The sequence below is a fragment of the Hypanus sabinus genome, chromosome 10 (genome assembly GCF_030144855.1).
Source record: "Hypanus sabinus isolate sHypSab1 chromosome 10, sHypSab1.hap1, whole genome shotgun sequence".
Lineage (NCBI taxonomy): Eukaryota > Metazoa > Chordata > Chondrichthyes > Myliobatiformes > Dasyatidae > Hypanus > Hypanus sabinus.
In genome coordinates this window covers 110,212,495-110,226,785 of record NC_082715.1, presented here as the reverse complement: position 1 = coordinate 110,226,785, position 14,291 = coordinate 110,212,495, and the positions used below count along the sequence as shown (strand labels likewise).

The following is a 14,291-nucleotide window of genomic DNA, read 5'->3' as shown; positions in this document are numbered from 1 at the left end:
GTTTCATAGCCACAAGTTTGACTTCATCTTTTTATTAATCCCAACATATTTGCAACCTGCTACTTCCTTCTGAATATATAACATAATCTTCTTGATTTGTCATTGACCTGCTTGCACTAGAATTTTAAGTAGCTGTTTATTGTATCCAATTACTATGTCATGCAAATATACTTCCACTGGCTAATGAGCTACAATTGATATGATTAATTGGATTTGGACTCCACGTAGAGATATGATTGATTTTACTGAACCTGAATACATCAGTGCAGGCATAAAATGTAAAACAACCATGAAAACAACTAGAGACTACTACTGAAAATTAGATAAAATTCATTTTATAATGCCAAGGATGCTTGTAGCTGTTTACTCGATAATTTTACCTTTATCAGTTTTGACTGACTTATATTTAACACATTGATTATTGCCTTGCAATGTTGCCCTTTAAGTTGTTCTATGATGGAATTGAATTGAGCTGATGTGCATTTCCAGTATTCGAGTTCAGTGAGTGGACCTGAACCTTCAGCTTCTTTCCTCACTTGATTATTTTGTGCCAGCACCTATACATAAAAATAACAAAGTTTTACACTGTTTTTCAAAAAACCCTTAATATCCTTTCTTGACTCTCCAATGATTCATTTATACAATCCCAATATTCACAGTCAAAAATCTAGTTTATCATATCTACTTCTCTATAATCTCTAATGTCTTTACCTCAGCACAGTGCTATCAACTTATTTGTCCAAATCTGAGGTTTATAACCATTGTTGCCCTTCCACGCACATGCACTCCTTGTGCTGCTGCTCTCGAAGCTACTGTCCCAATGAGCTAACAAATGCTGCCTTAAATGCTAGAAGTTCTCCTCCAGTAAAGAACTTCAATCTCAATCATGATCTTACAACACACACAAAATGCTGGTGGACGAAGTCAGTCCTGACGAAGGGTCTCGGCCCGAAACGTCGACAGTGCTTCTCCTTATAGATGCTGCCTGGCCTGCTGTGTTCCACCAGCATTTTGTGTATGTTGTTTGAATTTCCAGCATCTGCAGATTTCCTCGTGCATGATCTTACAACACAGTTTGCTTCTTGCCACATTGTACAGTGCAGTTCAGTGGATCCCATTTAAGTTTTTAATCACTTTTTTTAAACTAAATGCTAATTTTACTTACAATGCATTTTTCTGAGGTGAAAACATGAGTGAAATATTTCAAAGTTAAAGCAACTTGGTAGCTAAACCATCTAGGTTTAAAGACTCTAAACATACAAACCAGTTCTAGTTGATTGTGCCATTTCAAAAGTAGATTTTCCAGCTGTAAAACCATTTCTGGATTGGATGCTGCTGCCTTTATTTGTTCAAAAGAACGCAACTGAGAAAGATCAACTTTTTCACTCTTCAGTACTACAGCATTTTCAAGGCTTGTTTTTGTACCTAAAGAAAATATCATCCAACAAGACAAAGTTAACTAAAATAACAGTTTAACAATTATTACTGATAAAGTTCACCCATTTTATTCATTCAAGCATTCCAAATTGTCAAGGCCCTGACACGGTTTTTAAACGTTCACGGTAAGACAAAGAATACCTTAACATATATAAAAAGCTATTTAATTTTTGATTCTGAAAACTATTTTTCAGCATTTTAATGTGTTAAAATGGCTCCTTATTGCTTTTAAAAATCCTGTGACAATCAAATTACAAGGCTCAAGTGTAGCATTATTCAGTCTTCTTATATTAAAATGCGCTGTGTCAGTTTAAGCAGCATTACTCTGAAAAATATTGCTTCTGTCAGCTCTGCCTGGAAGCGACAGCTTTTGTAACTAGCCCTTAAAGGGGTATACCACCAGAGGCAACCCACATGAGCAACATTAAAAAGTACAGTTGATCATTCAATCTTGCCCCACCATTTCACAAAATAATGGATGATCTACCTCAAACATTTTCTTACACAATGCCATTTGTTTTTATTTCTTTAATAACAGATCTACTGTTCACCATTTTGACCATAATTAATGATTGATCCAGTGTTCTTTGGGAAAAACAATTCCATGGACTTTTCAGCCTTCTCAGAGAGAGAAAAAAGTCAGTCCTAAATGTTCAATGCTTTATTTTGAGACTCCGATCCTTAGTTCTAAATTTGACCCTCCCTCCAACCTCCTTTTTGCCTTGTTGATCCTTCAAAGAATGTTTCATTCTTTATAACTCTAGAGATAATGGCCTAGTTACTAAGTGCCAACTCATATTACAGATTTCTCCTTCCCAATGAATAGTTACGAGAATCTTCACCACACTCAAGTTGTAACAACTAAATTCTTTCTCTAGTATTCAAGATCTTCCAGCTTCCAGGATTGTTAGCTGATTAAAGAATAGACAGAAACAACAGTGGTGGTGATAAAGTGCTCCTTAGATAAGACTGCGAAATTACTTTGTAGGAGACATGTCTTTGTCCAAAAACCCACAGAAACTCTTCAGGGCCCTTGCCAATGGTTCCTGGCAAAAAAGTACCAAGGAGATGTCACAAGAAGTAATATTGCACGCATGAGTACAGTTGATGTATGCATACACTTTCAGGAAGCATATAATTTTAGCAAATACTTGCTATGCACTGTAGGATAACTAGATAATGTTTCCCCTCTTTGGTTATGAACCTTGGATGAACTTCTTAACACACCAGACAGTAACTAACTGTGACATGTAGCATGTCAAAAAAATACACTCAAAAACTTGTACAGTTGTACCGTGGAGAGCATTGTGACAGGCTGCATCACTGTCTGGTATGCAGGAGCTACCGCACAGGACCGAAAGAAGCTGCAGAAGGTTGTAACTCTAGTCAGCTCCATCTTGGGCACTAGCCTACAAAGTACCTAGGATATTTTTAGGGAGTGGTGTCTCAGAAAGGCAGCATCCATTATTAAAGACCTCTAGCACCCAGGGCATGCCCTTTTCTCATTGTTACCATCAGGTAGGAGATACAGAAGCCTGAAGGCAACACACTCAGTGACTCAGGAACAGCTTCTTCCTCTCTGTCTTCCAATTCCTAATTGAACTTTGAAGCTTTGGACACTACTTCACTTTTTTTTTTAAATATACAGTACTTTTGCACATTTTTTATCTATTCAATATACGTAATTGATTTACTTGTTTATTTATTATTGTTTTATTTTATTTATTTTTCTCTCTGCTAGATTATGTATTGCATTAAACTGCTGTTGCTAAATTAATCACATCACATGCCAGTCATAATAAACCTGATTCTGAAATCAGAATAAACTTCCTGTAATGACAATCAGTCTAGGAAGCTGACAGCAAATGTAATCTTGTCTTTGATAAGCAAAGCAGTCCAAACACCTTTAGTATCTCTGTACTCAAGATCAGAGGTTGTCACAAACATCAATGTGGACAAAATTTGGAAAAAGGTTTACAACAGCTGGTCATCATCTGAGTAAATAACAACTGTTACTTTTCACATTTGTGAGGCGGAAAAAAAATCACACGGGAAATTAATGACATTATTATTGAAATAATTTGTAGGAATTATATGTAGAAGAATGATCAGGACTGAATTTCTACTGGGCATGAAGAAGTCTGGTTATGGGCATGACTTTGGTTCAAATCAGATTATGCCTATTTGTAGTTAAATATCAGGGACCACAAATTCCTTTGCAATAATAGGTTGCTTCAACAATGCAAAGGAATATGGTCCCTGGAACAGGATACTTTACTGTTACATTCTGAGTCAATTTTTCTAGAATGCTAAAAAAAAGTCAAACAGCTCGTTAGATTGATGCCACTGCCAGTTTTTAATCATTCATTGAATGGATGCATAGCAACGTGAGTGTTCTTCCCTATCGCTAATTACTTTTGTCCAGAGAAACAGGTAAGGGTCAACTATGCTGGTGGATCTGCAGCGACACTGACTAAGCACATCAGATTTGTTTGTTCGTTTGTTTGTTTGTTTATTTATTTATTTTTAAAGAAACAGCATTCCAGTAGTTACTTTTATTACTTTTAAATTCTCCAGCTTCCAATCTGGGATTTCAACTAATTTCTCTGGATTAATGCTCCAGCCCAACTCGTTGCCTAATAACTTAATGACAATGCCACCATACCCTATACTTCACTAAACAGTGAACATTATGATCAGTCATATTAGCCCAAATCATTGCTGCAGAAAATCCTTGGGGCAGTGTCCTGGGTCAGTCAAGAAATAACCTTCATAAACTCAGAAGTACAATGTTTGCTACGGTTTCAGAATGTTCAAGCATGGGATGGTAAATGATAAATTCATAAAGCAACAACCATCTCCAATAAGAATGTTAATCAGAAATTTAACCGATAACAGTGACTAAAGAACAGGTTAGAAATTGGATGTCCTCTGGCACCAGTTCAAGTCCTTTGATCATCCACAAAGCACATGTCAGAACAATTTTGGAATTCTCTCATCTGCAACTCCACAACTACTTGCCACCATCCAGAACCTGCACTCAATTGTCTGCAATAAACATCGACTATCCTTCATGGCCTTCTTACTCCAGCTGCAATTCCCATCTTGTGGACATAACTGAAGAGGCTCATATGTACTCAAAAACAGAGCACTATATACATCCAGACCTATCAACCTGGTAAAGCCCTCTTCACAAATAACTGGAAAGTATAGCCGAATTCAGGGAACTGTCCCAAATATGCTCCCAGAATTAAGCCTTACAAAATCCCAAGCTCTTCCATCACAATATATAGCTAGTACATCTGCCCAACCAGCAGAAAAAACACCAAAAATGGAAGGAGTGGTACACAAGCAGAAAAGAGTAGCCTCAACAAAAACTCCAGATCATTAAGTTAAATGTGGGGAAGGAAACAGCTTCCTAATCAACACATATCATTCTCCCTCAGCTGATGAAGCATTGCTTCCTCAGACAGTCATGCAGTATTACAGCAAGGAAACAGGTCTTTCAGCCCAAACTGTCCATGCTGATAACAGCGTCCTCTTCACTGTAGTCTGTTGCTCATGTTCGATACATAATAGTCCCCGTTGCCCATGTTTGATACATAATCCCCACAAACCCCTCACATCCATGCATCTATCCAATTGCCTGTTAAATGTTGCATTTGCACTCAACCTCAACCACTTCCTCCAGCAACCCATTCAGGTACTCACAAACCTCTGTGTAAAGAAGTTTGCACTCAATTCTCTTTTAAGTATTTTCCTCTCTTATCTTGCATCTGCGTCCTCCCCAATCCTGAGGAAAAACTATGAGTGTCCACCTCATTCATACCCCTCATGAATTTATAAATATCTGTGAGGTCACTGTTCATTCTTTCATGATCCAAGGAAAGCAGATTCAGCAAGGCCAACCTTTGCCTATGACTCAAACACTATAATTCAGGAAGCGCCTTCATAAATCTCTTCTGCACCCTCTCCAGATTGACAATGTCTTTCCTATAACAGGGTGACCAACACTGAATGCAATACTCCGTGTAGTCACACCAATAACTTACTTAAGAGCAACATTATTTCCCTATTCCTAAACTTGATGCCTTGACTATGAAAGCCTGATGCAAAACACCCTCTTCACCACCCTGTCTACTTGCATGGCCACTTCAGCAAACTCTCATCAGTGCCCTGCCGTTTATTGTGTAGATACTACCCTGCTTAGAATGTTAAAAATGCATCATATCACGTTTTCCAAGTTGAAATCTACTTGCCATTCCTCAATCTATCTCCCTAACTGATCAAGATCTCTTTGTAATTTATTGCAAGCTGTTCAATTAGTATCATCAGCAAACATGTTAATCATTCCATGCACATTCACATCCAAATCATTTACATAAATAATGAGTAATAATGGTCCCAAATCTGACCCAAGGCACCCCAAAGGTCACAGGCCTCCAGTCAGAGAATCAACCTTCAACCATCATCCCCAGCTTCCTATCACCAAGCCAATTCAGAATTTACCTCCCGTGTTCCCCCAAATATCATGTGACATAACCTTCCCGATCAGACTGCCATATGTCAAAGGCCTCACTATACTCCATATAGACAACATCTACTGCCCTATCTTCATCTATCCACTTAGTTACCTCTTTGAAAAACTTCAAAGGATTTGTCAAATATGACCTCTCAGGGACAAAACCACATTCACTATTTCTGATCAGACCTTGACCATCCAAGTGATGGTAGACCTCATCTCTCAGAATTTCCTCCAGTAACTTCCCCACAACTGAGGTCAATCTCACTGGCCTGCAGTTACTGGTCCTATCCTGGATACCTTTCTTGAACAATAGAACAACATTAGCCACCCTCTAGTTTTCTGAAACTGCACCAGCAGCCAAGAACAAATCAAGTACATCTATAAATGCCTCTAGGATTTCTTCCCTGGCCCCCAATAATGCTTGTGCAGGCCCTAGAGATGTGCCACCTCAAGTCACTTCAAGGATACAAATATCTCCTTCCTCATAATATGCAAATGATCCAAGACTTTGCTATTATTACTCTCATTTCTTTGATATTCATAAAATTCCTCACAGTAAACTCCAAAGAGAAATGGGCATCAGAAATCTCGAGCATCCCCTCTAACTCCATGGATAGCCCTGATGGTCTTTTTAAAGGCCTTTCTCCCCTAGTCTCCCTGTTAATGTAACTGGAAAAGCCTCTTAGGATTATCTTTAATGCTGCTGCCAAATCCATCTCTTATCTCATCTTTGCCTTCCTGCCTTCCTTCTAAATTTGCTCTAAAACTTTTTATATTTATCAAGAGGTTCATGTGTATCTAGCTGACCAAAGGTAATATATGATTCGTTCTTTTCCTGACCAGAGGCTCAGTATCTCTCATTTGCCCAGGATTCACCCTTCATCCTAACAGAAACATGCTGTCCCTTGACTCTTGACATGGCCTTTTAAAAACTTCCCACTTGTCAGTTCTTCCTTTCCCTTTAAATAGACTCACCCAGTTGATCCGAGCTAGATCCCACCTAATATACCCTCATTTGACCCTACTCTAGTTCAGTACTTTAATCCATGGGCATGTTCTATCTTAGTCGATTAACTATTTTACAACAAATAGAATCATGGTCACTGGACCCAAAGCGCTCCCCACCTGCCACCTCACTTGGCCAATTTCGTTCCCCAAGAGTTGGTTCAGTATTGTTCCTTCCTGAGTTGGTTCCTCTACATTTCATGGGAGGAAATTGCCTTAGATTTGCCACACAAATTCCACCCCTTTGCACTCTGGGTGGTCCAGTCGATACTGGGAAAATTCAAACTTCCACTGGCAATACCATACTATCCACACGTCTGCTCAAGTTCCACTGATTATTAGAGGGGGTCTACAACTTAGCCCGACCAAAATGAGCATCTTCTTCTATACAAATGGACTTGTTAGATGATCCCTTTAAAATATCTCCTCTGTGCACTGTGGTTATGTCCTGCCTAACTAAAAAGATAAAAACCCTTCCATTTCTACCTGTTCCTTTGTCCACCTAAAGCACTGGTATCCTAGAACACTGAGCTGCCAGCCCTCAACCACATTTCAGTTATGACCACAATATTCCAGTCCCTAGAGGCAACTCATGTCCTCAGTTCATCCACCTTGCTTGTTGAGCTATGTGCTTTGAAATCAATGCAATTAAAGCAATGGTCCTATCTGCCCTTTTACTGTAAAAAATGATTCTTCTGATTGCTAGGCTCACATGCTTTGATTACTGCCTATATCCCTGTCACTGACTTCACTCTTCAGAGTTGTAACCCTCCCCCACCCATCTAGCATAAACCTTCCCCAGTAACAAAAGCAACATTTCCCTCTAAGATTTTGGACCCCCATTGGTTCAAGTGCAACTCACCCCTCTTGAACAGGTTGCCTCTACCCCAGAGGAGATCCCAATGAACCAAGAACCTGAATCCCTGCCCCCTGCATCAGCTCTTCAGCTGCATACTCATCTGGCCCATCTCTCTATTCCTAGATTCACCAGCATGTGGCAATGGTAATAATCCAGAGATCACTACCCTCCAGGTCCTGCATTTTCATTTCTTACCCAACTCCCTTTACCAGGAGTTCTCAATGTAGGATCAGCAGACACAAGGGTCCCTGGTTCCTACATCTTGCAGGAGCATTTCACTGCCATAACTACCATTCTGCCTACTAAGGGTTGACAACAATAAAAACCTTCCCTTTTCTTACCTATGCTTTCTCACTGAACCCTTTTCAAAGCGCTGCTCTAACTCTCACACCTGGGATACTTACTCCACCCCATCAGGCCAAAGCCTCTGCTCTCCGCTCTTGCCTTTCATTAATTAACTAGCCAATCAATTATTAATTAACAATTTACAAATGTGCCTCTTTTAGGCTCCCATTAATTGAAATTCACCAGAAACTCCTGACACCTCTCTCTTTTAAATTCTCACATTTCACGCTCCAAGTCCCAGCTCCTGTTGTTGCGAAGGAGTTGAGGTTAAGAACAGGGAGGTTTTGTTAGTTGTATAGATAGCTGGTGAGACCACAGCTAGAATACCGTGAAGTTTTGCTCAAAGATACCAAAGGATATAGCAACCAATGGATGAAGTCCAAAGGAGATTGATTAATGTGATGAGAGGATTGTCCTAACCAGAGAGGCAGGGCAGTTTGCGTCCTTGCAATTTAGAAGGATTGGGGAAATTGTATTCAAACATGAGATCCAATGGGGATTTGTGATGCTTCCACTCATGGGAAAGTCACAAAGAATGGGACACAACTACAAATTAAGGAACCAGTCATTAGAGTAGAAGAGTTTATAGAAATTTCTTTTTTTATAGCAATGCATTTCTGAAATTCTTGTGCCAGCAGGGCTGATGGAGGCCTGATTAATATGCTAGTTTGAAGCAGAGATGGATACATATTTGAAAGAAGAAACAGTGTTTTGGGGAATTGACACAGAAGAGGAGTTGTGGCTAGCATAACTATGACAGGTGGGCATCAAGAGCCTGGTAACCACTATTCTTCCTATTTCATTGTGTTTTTGTGTACAAGCTGTATGGAGGACACAAGGAGACTGCAAAATACAGATTATAAAAAAAATGATTATAATGTGGGAAAGGAGGAAATTTTCATTTTAGCAGAGAAAAAAATAAAGTGCCTTATTAATTAAGTGACAAGATATTGCAGAATAGGATGCAGAGGCATCAGGATATCCAGTGCATAATTCATAAATGGCTAATATGCAGAAACAACAAATATTTAGGAAAGCTAAAGAATATTACTATTGATTGCAAGAGAAATTGAATGTCAAAGTAGGAATTTTCTTAATAAAAATAGAAAACGCGAGAAGCACTGAGCACGTCAGGCTGCCTACATGGGAAGCGAAACAGAAGTAACATTTCTGATCAAGTACGCTTTTGTTAGAACAGGCAGAAAAGGAAGGACATTATGTTTCAGTTTTATGGGGCACTGGTGAAATCACATTTGGAGCAACATGATTAATATTGGTGTCATCACTTAGGGAAGGATGTTAACATATTGTATGTTGTGTGGAGAAAGTGTACTCAACTAAGACCTGGAATGATAGGTGTTTTAGGAGGAAATGGTAATCACATATCCTTAAGACAGCTTTAAGCTACAAGTAAGGTTAAGTACAGACCTTGCATGAGAGCATTAAATTGGACAGGGCAAATTAGAGGAGTATTATATATGAACTAGGAAGAGTTAATTGGAAACAATACATTTTGGGCATCCACACCTGACATGTGGAGGGTGTTAAAAGACCAAGTTTAGAGTATAGGAGCTGCATTATGGTAGTGACGAAGGACAAGGATGGCAAGGTAAGGGAGCCTTAGATTACAAAGAAAACTGGTGAATTTAGTTAAGAAGAGATTTTGTTCGGTTAGGAGATAGACTGAGGATGACAAATTGGATTTCAATTTGGATAAGTGTGAAGTCATGAATTTTACACATCCAAACCAAGGCAAGACTTAACACAAATGGCAGCACACTGAGTCTTGTGGAACACAAGGACCTGAGACTACAAGTGTACAGTTTACTGAAAGTAGACAAGGTGGTGAAGAAGACACTTGGCATGCTAGCTTCATCAGTCAGGACATCGAGCTTAGGAGTAGTAACATAATGTAGCAGTAATACATACAGATCATTGATGCACTCTGATTATTGTGTATCATTCTGGTTGTCCTGTTATGGGAAAAACATTGACAAGCTAGAAAGGGTGCAGAAGAGACTTGCAAAGATGCTGCCTGGATTAGAGGGTTTGAGTTATAGGGAAATGTTAGCCACACTGGATCTTTATCCATTTGCATGCAGGAGAATGAAGGGTGTCCTCAAAAGAGTTTATAATATCATGAGGGATATTGATTCAGTGAACGATCATAGTCTTTTCCCCATGGCCAGAGAGACCAAAAGCAGAGGGCACAGATAGGTAGAGTCCCTGGAACTTCGATGAGGAAGTGTTTGATATATTTGCAACATTTAAGGAGTATTTGGATAAAAGAGGAGGAGGAGGAGCTTGGACAGTTATGGGCTGAACATGGGCAATGGGGACTGGCAGAGAGGATGCTATGGTTGGCATGGACCAATTAGACTGAAGGGCCTTTTTCCATGCTGTACTATCCCATAGCAAACATGCTGTTTGCCTTCTTACTGTTGAACCTGCTAATAACTTTTTATGAGTAATGCACTATAATAATTATAGAGCCCATTATAAAGTATTCACCCCCCCCCCACCCCCGGGAAGTGTTCATGTTTTACAACATTGAGTCACAGTGGATTTAATTTGGCTTTGTTGACACTAATCAACAGAAAAAGTCTCTTTTGAGTCAAAGTGAAAACACATTTCTACAAATTGGTCTAAATTTACTACAATTGTTAAACATAAAATAATTGATTGTGTAATTACTCACCCCCTTCAAGTCAGTATTTAGTAGTTGCACCTTTAGCAGCAATTACAGCCTTGAGTCTGTGTGGACAGGTCTCCATCAGTTTTACACATCTGGACACTGCAAATGTTTCCTCATTTTTCCTCACAAGACTGCTCAAGCTCTGTCAGATTGCATGGGGACCCTGAGTGAGCAGTTTTTTCAAGTCTCAATAGGATTGCGGTCTGGACTCTGACTTGGCCACTCCAGGTCATTAACTCTGTTTTTTTTTGCTTTATGTAGCTTTGACTTTATGCTTGCAGTCATTGTCTTGCTGGACAACGAATCTTCTCCCAAGTCACAGTTCTTTTGCAGACGGTTTCAGGTTTTCTTCTAAGATTTCCCTGTATTTTGCTGCATTCATTTTACCCTCTACCTTCACAAGTCTGCCAGAACCTGCTGCAGTGAAGCATCATGATGCAGCCCCCACCATGCTTCTTAGTAGGGATAGTGTGCTTTTGATGTTATGTGGTAAATCCACCGTGATTCAACACAAAACAATAAAACATACAAACTTCCAAGGTGGGGTGTGAATACTTTTTATAGGCACTGCAGATCCCTCTCCACTTTGATAACAATCTGCTTTTTTAATTCTTCTTATCAAAGTTTCCTTTCCTATTTATCCTTGTGACATCAGCAAACTGAACATCTTTAATGGATGCAGCAACAAGTTGAGGCACCAGAACAGAACCCTTTGGCACACCCCTCTTTATATCTTGCCGTTCAAGAAAAAAAAATATTTTTGCCTGTGCTCTGGTTAGTAAACCTGCTAACCACACTAACATGTTATTTCCAGCGCCATTAGCTTATTTTTCAAAATAACACACCAAGTTGTGATTTTTTTTGATTTTGATCATTCTTGGGCTGTGGACCTCAAGGAAGTAATTATAAGTCAATAGCATCAATAGTTCTGGAATCATATAAATGAATACTGGGTTAGAACATCTGATTGACTTCCCCCAAAGCTCAACAATCTAGTAGTTTTGCTATTACTGAATTAGAATCAGGTTTATTATCACTGACATATATTATGACATTTGTTGTTTTGTGGTAGCAGTACAACAGAAAATATAAAACTGCTACAAGTTACAAAACTAAGTAGTGTAAAGAGAATAATGAAGTTGTATTCATGGGCTCATGGCTCATTCAGAATTCTGATAATGGAGGGAAGAAGCTGTTCTTCAAAAATTGTGTGGGTCCTTCTCTCCATCACACATCTGCAGAAATTTGCAAGAGTCTTGGTGACATATAAAATCTTCTCAAACTCCACATGAAGCAGAGCTGCTGCCGAGCCCTCTTTGTCATTGCATGAATTTGTTCACTCCAGGATAGATTCTCAGAGATCTTGACACCCAGGAACTTGAAGTTGTTTGTCCTTTCCCATGTTCAGCCCTCAATGAGGACTGATGTGTGTTCTCCCCACTTCCCATTCAAAATGTCTACAATCAATTCCTTCATCCTGCTGACATTGAGTGTGAGTTTATTGTTACAACCACTCAACCAGCTGACCTGTATGCATCCTTGTCACCATCTGAGAATCTGCCAATTACAATGCTACTATCATTAAATTTATAGATGGCATTTAAGCTGTGCCTAGCCACACAATCATAAGCGTAGAGTATAATAGAACAATACACAAAGCACTTGAGGAACATAGCAGATCAGGCTGCATCTATGGAGGAAAATACGACAGTTGACATTGAGTCAAAATCCTTCATCTAGTTTGGAAAGAAAGACAGGAGATAGCTCGTCTAAAGGAGCAAAGAGAAAGTATAGAGCAAGAGCTGGCAGGTGATAGATTAATGGAGGTGAGGGGAGTGGCAAGTATGTGAGGGCCTGAGTGATGTCAGATGCTGGGAGGTGAGCAATAGACTTCAAGGTTATAAAAGTTTGCTTTGCCATTCAGTACAATCATGGCAGCTCTTAGATCTCAGCATCATATTTTCACTCTACTCATATCTCTTGATGCCTTTATCTCATTGTTCAATATACTATTACTTCTGTCCTCAAGCCTCTTATAATGAAGGCCAACATATTATTGTTACATATGGAGTTACAATGAACAACTTTGTCATTTCAGAATTTAAGTACATCCCAGTAATACAAGAGAAAAGCAGGAATAGAAAACAGAATATGATGCTATGCAGTGCTGGTAGAATACAAGGTGCAAGACTATATGAAGACAAATTGTGAGGTCAAGATCTATCATTCTGGAGATCATTTCAGTCTTATAACAGCAGGGTGGAAGCTGTCCTTGAGCCTGGTGGTATGTTCTTTCAGTCTTTTGTATCCTTTGCCCAATGAAAGGGGACAGAAGAGAGCAAGTCCAGTAGGTGCAGTCTTTGATTATATTGGCTGTTCTTCCAGAGGAGTGAGAGTCATAGACAAGAATCCATGGACAGGAAGCTGGTTTTCATAATGAGCTGAGCAGTGTAGCAAAGGCTGAGGATGTTTGGGGCCCCTGCTGGGACAGAAGACATGCTGGCAGTATTTTGATAGCATACTCTAAGTTGGCCTGATTGAAGTCATCGGCTATGATAAACAGAGCCTCAGGGTATACAGCTTCTAGACGATTAAGATTAATAAAATACATTAACAGCAACTTTCACATCCAATTGGGATGGAATGTAGAATGCCATCAGGATAGCGGAAATGGAATTTTACTCTGAGGTAGTCCACCTTTGGTGAGAAGAAACTCAGCAGGACTGTCATGTCCAAGCACCACAAAAGATTTTCTTAATCAGAGGCTCCACCTTTTACTCCCATCCAGTGAACAGAAAGCCATCAGTTTGTATGGCACAGTCAGGTCCTCCCAACTGCTTGCCTTACCTGGGTTTACTCTCAATGACTGTTGTCCAAGGATACCCATGTCATTTCATTCATCAACATTTCCCAAAGTGTCATCATCTAAATAATACTGAAATTCTGGTTTACTTACAGAAGTGGGTAAATTCACAAGACACCAACCATGTATCTGAGCACCTATTCAGCATGTGTGAATTGACCTGAAGCCTCTTTGTGAGCTTCTCACAACTTACAATCCCATCCAGTTTCACATCATCGAGGTGTTAGGAAGTTTTGCATTTGGTTCCCTCATTGAGATCACTGAAATATATTGTGAAGATCTGGGGCCCAAGCACTGATCCCTGTAGTACTATTTCAAAGTTAGAATTCCATTGAAACTAAAGTCAACTTCTCTAGAGTCCATTTTTCTTGGGATATTTGAAAAACTAATTCACCTATGAGTTTTCTTCACTTTATGTTTATTATTGTCTCACTCTTTTTATCCAATATTTTTATTTCTTTGTGGTTAACTATAGCTATGCTACCCACAACTGTTAGTACTTTTGTTAGATATTTTAATAACCTCTAAGTACAAGCCTTAATTTGTTTAATTCTCACAATAA

At 39.2% G+C, this 14,291-nt stretch overlaps 1 protein-coding gene across 1 annotated transcript in view; it reads right to left on the bottom strand.

The window, feature by feature from the left end:
- The window catches only part of LOC132401347 (dynein axonemal heavy chain 8-like), a 674,688-nt gene that overhangs the window by 614,084 nt on the left and 46,313 nt on the right, over nucleotides 1-14,291 (bottom strand). Inside the window, exons 7-8 of the mRNA XM_059983476.1 lie at nucleotides 1,265-1,425; nucleotides 381-557 (exon numbers count right to left, since the gene is read on the bottom strand). Coding sequence (XP_059839459.1) covers nucleotides 381-557; nucleotides 1,265-1,425 — 338 coding nt within the window. The remainder of the gene's footprint in view (nucleotides 1-380; nucleotides 558-1,264; nucleotides 1,426-14,291) is intronic.